The 9,155-nt window shown below is 38.5% G+C and overlaps 2 protein-coding genes across 2 annotated transcripts in view; both read left to right on the forward strand.

The window, feature by feature from the left end:
• LOC107588039 (type-1 angiotensin II receptor A-like) overlaps positions 1 to 2,570 on the forward strand; it is a 17,651-nt gene extending 15,081 nt beyond the window's left edge. The window contains exon 2 of the mRNA XM_016276031.1: positions 865 to 2,570. Coding sequence (XP_016131517.1) covers positions 973 to 2,052 — 1,080 coding nt within the window. The 5' untranslated portion in view covers positions 865 to 972 and the 3' untranslated portion in view covers positions 2,053 to 2,570. The remainder of the gene's footprint in view (positions 1 to 864) is intronic.
• Positions 2,571 to 3,471: 901 nt separating this feature from the next.
• Positions 3,472 to 8,375, forward strand: cpb1 (carboxypeptidase B1 (tissue)). Its single transcript, XM_016276032.1, has 8 exons — positions 3,472 to 3,567; positions 3,658 to 3,759; positions 4,016 to 4,120; positions 4,219 to 4,329; positions 5,142 to 5,232; positions 5,324 to 5,526; positions 5,617 to 5,701; positions 8,117 to 8,375. The coding sequence occupies exons 1-8, from the start codon at positions 3,472 to 3,474 to the stop codon at positions 8,302 to 8,304; spliced, it is 981 nt and encodes a 326-aa protein (XP_016131518.1). The 3' UTR covers positions 8,305 to 8,375.
• The last annotated feature ends 780 nt before the right edge of the window (positions 8,376 to 9,155 follow it).

Genomic DNA, 9,155 nt, shown 5'->3' on the forward strand with positions numbered 1-9,155 from the left:
TTACTTAGTATCTAGCAAATTAAATATTGTATCAGAGTAAAAAAATCTGTGGGCCATTCAGAAATTAATTACAATTTAATTAAGAATGCATTTTAAATTCCATTTCAATTCCTGAATTTGCCGTTCAGATTTAAAATGCACAGCAATAAAATGAAAATTCACTGAAACTGGAGAATATGGTCTTATGGTGTTTAGACAGACAGTGAGACAAAGACGACTTTTGCAAATAGCTGCTGAGGTTCCTAGGATGTTTAACATTAGGTCAGAGATGAATGTTAATTCTGGTCTGCTCAACCAAACGAGCTCCAAGAACAATTCAGCATCCACTGTTAAGACATCTTAAGTGCAAAATGCATAGCTGGAATTCTGTATTAATCTGTGTTTTGGGATTTTGAAAAGGTCCTACAAGATATTTTCTATCAGGCAACAACATACAGTACTTGACCAATGCGCTGCCAAATCACAGTTCTGCTAAACAAACCAGTTACACGCGTTACTGCATCAGCAACAATGCTCATCAATCAAGGGAGAGACAGACAGACAAACAGAAAGACAGTTTCCCTCAACTTTTTCCCATGTTCCGTGACAAACACCATTTTAGAGAGCATTTTAAGGGGTTTCTGGTGGACAGATAAGTGCAATTTCAAAGGGCTGATTCATCAAGCATCTGTTTTTAACGCCATCTTATTTAGCAGAAGCAGCATGATGAGTGAGGACAGTTTTAATGTGTAGAGCTTGATGAGAGTGCATAGCAGGAGCTCTTTCATGGCCATGTGTCACGACCGCTGTTTACGGCCTTTGAATGTGGTAACGATGCCTCTTCCCCTGGACTGTGGCTGACATTTTTGTTGCTCTCCTTTATAGGTGTCAGTAAAGCCTTTACCCCAAAGCTGGTGTTGGTTACTGCAGACACACCCTGTGGATAGCGGAACCCATTTGTAGTCACATAATCACCACAACTGGAGACCAGAAATGGAGAACAAAACATCAGGAATGAGCGAGGGCCTCCATGTGAACTGCAGTATGTCTGGAAGACACAACTTCATCTTCACCTTCATCCCCGTCGTCTACGGATGCAATTTCGTCATCGGGATCATTGGCAATAGCATGGTGGTGGCTGTCATCTACCGCTACATGAAGTTGAAGACAGTAGCGAACGTGTTTGTGCTCAATCTAGCCATATCGGACCTCACCTTCCTTATTACGCTACCTTTGTGGGCCACTTTCACAGCTATGGGTTACCATTGGCCGTTTGGGACCTTCCTGTGCAAGGCAAGTGCCGGATTGGTCATCTTCAACCTCTATACTAGCATATTCTTCCTCACCGCTCTTAGCATTGATCGATATCTTGCTATCGTGCATCCAGTGCGCTCCAGACGCCAACGAACGCTTTTCTACGCCAACCTCACGTGTGTACTCATATGGCTGTTTGCCTTGCTCCTCAGTGCACCTACAGCGTTAAGCCGGGATGTGTACGACATTGGGAACTCTACATTGTGCGCCGTGTGGCACCGCAGTGAGCAGATTAACTTGTTAGTTACCCTTAGCGTGCTAAAAAGCGTGCTAGGTTTCTTTGTGCCTTTCCTCGTCATCATCACCTGCTACTGTCTGATTGGTCGGGCACTTCTGGGTTCCAGGGGTCTGTTGAGGAAAAGCGTTCGCTCTCGGGAAGACGAAACTCTTCGTATGATAGCCGCTACTGTGCTAGCTTTCTTTGTCTGTTGGGCTCCTCACCAAGCTTTCCACTTCATGGAGCTGCTGGCCACGCTTGGCGTAGTGGAAAACTGCCAAACACTGGATGTTATTGACACAGCCATGCCTGTTACCATCTGCATCTCCTATTTAAACAGTTGTGTAAACCCCATTCTTTATGGGTTTGTTGGACACAACTTTCGCAAGAACCTACTGAGGTTACTAGACTGTGGGTCTGGACAATCTAGCAATAACTTTAGCATTAGCTCAAAGATGAACGTCAACTCCCATTGTACCTCTGGTCTGCTCAACCCAACAAGCTCCAAGAACGATTCAACATCCACTGTTAAGACATCTTAAGTGTAAAAGCCATAGCTGAAATTTTGTATTTATCTGTTTTGGGATTTTGAGTGGTACTATAAGATATTTTTTGATAAGATAACAACATACTTGGCTAATGCACTGACAAAGCATAGTTCTGATAAATATATGAGTTACGGTATCAATAAAAATGCTCTCTAATCATAGGAGCGATAGGATTGCCTTCAAATGTCCGTTCCATTAAGATGTGTTATTCTGCTAAAATGTGTTACTCACCAAGATATGTTATTCTGCTATAACCATGTTAACTTACTAAGATTCTTCATTATGACTGCAGAGAAAACTGAACATAGAATAAATAGTTTATGGCAATAGCTGTTAGTGCCTAAAACTAATGGTCTGCTTCTCTGGGAAGTTTTCTTTTTCAAGTCAGATGTGCTTGTATCACGTTATTTGCGGTCTGACACATTTAAGAATGCAGATTAATCACAGATTAATGCAATGAATTTGGCATTTGAATACATACACTGAATCAACTTGTTTTTATTTATTTAACATTTTATTTTAAATCATTTCTTTTCGTAACGATAGACCATATATATCACATACAATCTTAAAAATATAAAATAAAATAATTAGAATAAAAAATATATTGCATATTGCAAAAACTATGTATAGGTGATACTGTGTATATACTTATCCTGGTCACTCTTTTTTCACTTTAAATAATGTATTTTACTTAAACCACTATGAATACAACATCTTTGAATGCAGCACAACAGTGTAAAATGTTCAATTATATCTGTGACCCAATTAATTCAAATACTTGAGATTGTGTCTCTGTAGTGCAACTGTAATGTTTCAAGACCTTTCTAGAAAAAAATAAAATCAGGTGATAACTGTAGTAAGATATTAATCACTTCTATATGAGATATGCATGTGAAAACCATAAACACTGAAAATAAAAAAAAATAAAAAAAATTATAAAAATTTTTTTTAAAAAAAAAAAAAAAAAAAAAAAAAAAAGAGGCAACAAGACAAATCTGCCAGCTAACAATTATCTTGTAGAACCAATCTTGGCCACCAGATGGCAATATCAGATAATTCTTAAAAGCCACCAGAATTTCTGATGTATAGTTATGGAATTATAGAACTGCAAGTTTTTGTAAATATAAATCAAGACAAAATGCTTCATTACAGCATCTTTTAATACAGCAGATCTTTCAAATAAATGAACATACCTCAGGTTACATGGTTGCATTAGAATTTGAAATGAATACAGTACAACGTGCGGGTGCTCTACCTGGCACTTGTATATTACAATTCAAAATGAATATCTTGATATATCACGGTATATGCATGGGTACCCCATGTTACTGGTAACCTATGTTAGATATTATTTATTTATAAATTGTTTTAGCTAGTTTTAAAATGGGCCATCATTGTCTTTGCAGGGTCATGTTTGAAAATCTTCAGGAGGCTGTTGAGGCTCAGATGGACAACAAGAGGGCGACAAAGGCCCATGACTACACAAAGTACAACAACTGGGCGACGGTATGATTGCAAGTGCACTCATAGTAACCTGTAAATATAGAATTCTCCTTTCCAGGTGTTTTATTTATTTATCTTTATTCTCACCTACAGATTAATGATTGGGTAGTCTCCATCAGCTCTGCCAATGCTGACCTGATCAGCAGGCAGGAGATCGGTAACACTTATGAGGGACGTCCCATGCACCTTCTGACGGTAAATCCCTGCCTCTGCTAGTCACTTAACAACACTCTGTATACCCTTGTGAAAAAGACGAACACTTGAGCATTTTACAGAAATGTTCTCCCTTCAAGTACAGTTAAGTGGCCTTTTGTTTTCAAAATGACCTGCCATGATTACCAGTACAATAACGTTGTTTAAATATTATATTATCAATTATATATATATATATATATATATATATATGGTTGGTTTTGACAATGAAAACAATGCAATTTTTCCTTTTCCACAGATTGGGAAGAAAACAGGCTCTGCTAAGCCAGCCGTCTTCATGGACTGTGGCTTTCATGCCAGAGAATGGATCACCCATGCTTTCTGTCAGTGGTTCATAAATGAGGTACAGGAAAATATATATATATATGTATATTTATTTTTAAACTGAGGTCTTTCATTCAAGAGATCTATAAATCTAAACTTTGTTTTACTTATGGTTAGGCTGTGTCCACATATGGCAGTGACCCTGAGATGACCAACCTTCTGGATAGAATGGACTTCTTTGTTTTGCCTGTCTTCAACATTGATGGTTATGAATACACCTGGACCAACGTACGTTCATATCATGTTCAGTATTTTCATATATGCTCTAGCTATATAGCCTACACACAGTGAACATTTTTGAGAAACTTAACTGAATTTATGTTTCTTTTGTGTTTCTCATCTTTAAAAAAATATTTAGATTTAAATACTTATGATTAAAGGTGCTTTCAGTTTTACATAAATTATACTGATATTAGTGAATATTAGAGAGCGGTCTGCAGAACAAATAATTCAATTACATGCAATTACATGCTCAACAAAAAAGCTATTTGCTACTCACGCTATACTCTCCCTCATCACATCTTCCCCTGTGTGAATCTCGTACCGCTGTTTCGTTCTTTTGGCTTCAGATTTTTCTTCTTCGGTTGTACAGGTACTGATTGTCTCTGCGGCAAAAGACAATGATAAGTGTGATCCATTATGTATTTTTTTGCTATGCGTAGCGTATTCAGATGAGCGCCAGGAGTCCCTCCGACAGTGTAACAAGTTACATCATTTCAACATAGTGACCCGCATTGTACATAGTTAAATCACTTTTTTACAGTTTTCATTTGAGACAATCTACACCATTCCGATGACTCCTCAAAATATGACTTATTTCTTAATTTTGTTGACAAATATAAATTATAAATACACCAACGTCTATTACTTCACTGAAATATTTCATATTATCTCTTTCTATCAATTCTAAAATGCAGAGGGAAGAATTCATGTCCAAACTCAAAGTGTGCATCGATTTGGGAGACATTGTGAATTGAATATGAATATGGTCAAGAGTGAAAAAAGAAAATGATCTGAAAGGTCTTGTTTTGATCCCACAGGACAGGATGTGGAGAAAGACCCGATCCAGGAACAGTGGTAGCAGCTGTATCGGTACCGACCCCAACAGAAACTTTGATGCTGGATGGTGCAGTGAGTACTTGCTTCCTTCATGACGTTCACAAATAATGTCATATTTCCCTGTTCCATGAAATATGATTGATGTATGCCATTCACTTCCCAGCCGTTGGAGCTTCCAGCAACCCTTGCAGTGAAACCTACTGTGGAAGCAGCATAGAATCTGAGATTGAGTCTAAGAATTTGGCCAACTTCATCCGCTCCAACAAGTCCATCATCAAGGCCTACCTGACTGTCCACTCATATTCCCAGCTGCTCCTTTTCCCCTATTCCTACAAATATGATCTGACTGCTGATCACTCAGAGCTGGTACGTTTGCATTGAAGCTCACTGCAAAAATGGCATGTGCCTTTGAGGTTTCTGACTGACATGAGTCTTGTATCTTGTCTTTTTTGGTAGCTGAGTGTGTCTCAGGGAGCTATTGCAGCTCTGCGCTCCCTGTACGGAACCAGATACACTAGCGGCCCCGGTGCTACGACCATCTGTGAGTATAAAGAGTCCAAGATAAGCTCTGGTCTAAAACCTACATGTAGTGAACTGCCTACATCCTTCTAGGCAGGGCCGTCGCTAGTGGGGTGAAAGGTGGGGACGATCACAGGGGCCCACGGCTGAGGGGGGGCCCCCGGCGATCTCAACCGACTGGCTGAGGCCAGCCTAAAAAAAAAGTTGACGGGCCACTGCTGCGCATCGTCATGAAAGCTTATCATTTGCACGTGTTTTTAAGCCTTGCCCATTTAAACATCCAAAAGAGTTTAAAGCATTCAAACACAAGACTCAACTATACTCGCGCGCCGTCTTCGGTGCCGTGTTCATGGACAGCAACACCGAACCGAGCTCTCCTTCGTGTCCTCCTGCATCTGAACGAACAAATACAAATCGCAGTTTCAACATGCAAACAGAAAAAGATGGGAAAGAGCCCAATTCAGCACCCACGCGCAGTGTTCTGTGCGCACAGGGCGCACGCAGAAAAACGCGTCTCAAAGCGCTTGAACACCGAATTTGCCTTGTACAGATAAATACATACAAAATTATTTCAAAATACCCGTCTCGGAGAGTATCCTCGAAAAAAACTGTCGGTTATGTTTTAAGTGAAAGGAAACAGTGGAGAAAGAAGTCGTATGTGTATCATTATAATGCATTGTCTCTTAAAGTGACCACGCCTAATTTAGCTACTAGCTGCTGTCGGTGTCCTTAATGTTAATCCAAGAAAATGAAAGAAAGAAAATCACTCACTGCTCTTGACTGAATTCCTTTTTAGTTTTAACAAGAATTAATCCACAGTCAAACCAAAAATTATTCACGCACCAGATAGAATTTTTTTATATTTTTTACTGGGTGCAGGACACTATAGTTAATTTATGTAAGTGAGATTAGCAAAATCAAATAAACTGTGACATATTATATCCAAAAATTCTTCATGCAGTGGACTACCGGTAAAATTGATAAAAAAAAAATTCCCCAAAAAAATTGTTCCCATTTTTTTTCTGAAAAATTATTCAGACACTTTGACCTGACCATGTTTTGCTTAAGTGTTTTTTTCTTTAATTGCTAATGCGAATTTTACACCACATACTGAACTAAATGAAGCATTGCTTGGTAATTGGTCAACAAAGTATTGATAGTAGTGTAAATATTGTCATACTAACAGTTTGACAAAGTTTTTGGTTGATTGTATTCCATTACAAACCTTTCTATCGAAGTTATCTGACATTATCAATATGAATTTGTTCTGACAGTTCTTGTCATATTGTATTATCATTTTCTAAACTACAGCAAATCAACTGTGATAATGTGAGAAATGTTGAAGGTGTCTGAATACATTTTGGTTTGACTGCAGTGTTTCCCATTCGTTAACATTCGTGGGTGTGGAGGTCCACCCACCACAGTCTCACAAAATCCTATGGGAAACACTGGAATGTATATTTAATTTTTACAGTGAAGACTATGCAGTGCTATTTTGCATTTGATTATTCGGTTTCTGTACCTGGACACCTACAAACTTGAAAAAACGTAAACATTGTGTAAATAGCACAAATAAATAAATGGAACGAACATACAAATTAAACAATTTCAAACAGGGCCCACTGGTACAACCTGCACTAGGGCCCCGCAAACCCCAGCTACGGCCCTGCTTCTAGGCCTCTATCTTCAGTGTTCTCACTGGAATGGACTGGTTTGAAATGCTCTACAGGCAGCAACTCGCAAGTTGTTTCCAAAAGAAGCTAGCATGTTCCTAAGATAACAATGTAATGCTCTAAGTATGCTGCTGTGATTTTTATTATTATTGGCTTTTGGATTATAGTAGAAAATATGCTCTATGACCAACAGAGATTTATGATTCTTACACATTTTGTTCAGCATGATAATCATTACAAATAAACACAAACTTTTATGAAAGTTGAAGCCTAGGTACAATCGCCAGAAGTAAAAAGCTAAGCGTAGGGCTATAAATGAACTACTTCACAGTTGCATGACTTTAATGTCACCATCACTAAGCTTACGGCAACTCTTTCGGCCCTTTTAACAATAAACAGTTTCACCGAAAGTCTGAGTTAAAATAGTTTTCAAGAATGCGATTGTAAACATAACAAAGCTGTAAAAGCGGACTAGTTTACCTGTTCGAAATGATGATGCTTAATGTCCCAACAGCCCCTGTAGTCCAGTTTAGCCAATTTTTATTTGATATATAATTATACTTATATATAACATAGTAAAGTATATTTTAAAAATTTAAAAACTCCAGCATCGAATGGTATAGGCACTAGCATCTGCCCGCTCTACTCTCCTGTGGTGGCATGTACTACAGCCTAGCCAGAAAAACATTGTTTCTATCAGGAGCTATTTAGCATGTAGTGAGCAGGTTTTTGCTGATTTGTTTTTGTGACTCTTCTCATTGCAGACCCTGCTGCTGGTGGCTCTGACGACTGGGCTTATGACCTGGGCGTGAAGTACTCCTACACCTTTGAGCTGCGCGACGAAGGTCGTTATGGTTTCCTGCTGCCTGAGTCTCAGATCAAGCCCACTTGTGAGGAGACCATGCTGGCTGTCAAATACATCGCTAGCCACGTGCTCAACAATCTGTACTGAGAGGGAACCGTCTGAAACAGCTTGGCTGTGACTGTGGCGAAATACCATGATCAGTAAAGCAATAAAACACAGAAGACTGTTTGTTGATTTATATCTCATACTAAATACACCATGATGGAGACATAAGTTAGATAGAAGCAATTAAATGCAATTATCTGCCATTTATAATTGTACATATATATGTGCCATATGTATCAAAATATAAAGTGGCCCCGAAGAGTATTTGGACACTTATTTACACACACACACACACAAAATACAAATGTATGTCCTCATTTGTCACACAAACGTGCGCACACACACACACACACACACACACACACACACACAATCTGAATGTCATTACAAGAAACATATAAGAACGGCATCTGCAAACAAATGATGCTTAGAGCTTTTCTCAGAACTGACTTCCCTTTTCAGAACAATCTTTTTGCATTTTCAATTTTAAGTGGATGAACTGCATGAATTCAATTTGAGGATCCATGAACGTCAAAAAAAAAGTAAACTGTCCAAACACGTTTTGTCTTAATTTCGAACAATACATCTGTTGTTGCAAACATCATTTTTCAAAATGTTTTGCTTGAAAAGTGTGTGCTATATTTATTTTAATTGAATGACACTTGCTGTATAATGCAAATACATTCATACTGTGCATTGAGGAATCCACTATCGTAATTACATTGTTTAGCTGCACACGTGCATTTGTTGCGGCTTTAAAAGTAATCTGACTTGTTCACAGAATTTCATGCCATACTCCATACTCCATGAAACAGACAGGTTTGGAGGGAGTGTGGCAAAGAAACTGAAACCGTTCGCCTTATTTTAAGTCAGTGTATGATTTTAAAACTGAT

This window comes from Sinocyclocheilus grahami, unplaced genomic scaffold (genome assembly GCF_001515645.1).
Source record: "Sinocyclocheilus grahami isolate Dianchi unplaced genomic scaffold, SAMN03320097.WGS_v1.1 scaffold98.1, whole genome shotgun sequence".
In the NCBI taxonomy this organism is placed as follows: domain Eukaryota; kingdom Metazoa; phylum Chordata; class Actinopteri; order Cypriniformes; family Cyprinidae; genus Sinocyclocheilus; species Sinocyclocheilus grahami.

Bases quoted from the DNA above. Each gene is read 5' to 3' on its own strand.
- cpb1 (XM_016276032.1), top strand. From the start codon at position 3,472: ATGTTTGAAAATCTTCAGGAGGCTGTTGAGGCTCAGATGGACAACAAG. The intron at 3,568-3,657 runs GTATGATTGCAA...TCTCACCTACAG, and splicing joins AGTACAACAACTGGGCGACG to ATTAATGATTGGGTAGTCTC. The intron at 4,121-4,218 runs GTACAGGAAAAT...ACTTATGGTTAG, and splicing joins GTCAGTGGTTCATAAATGAG to GCTGTGTCCACATATGGCAG.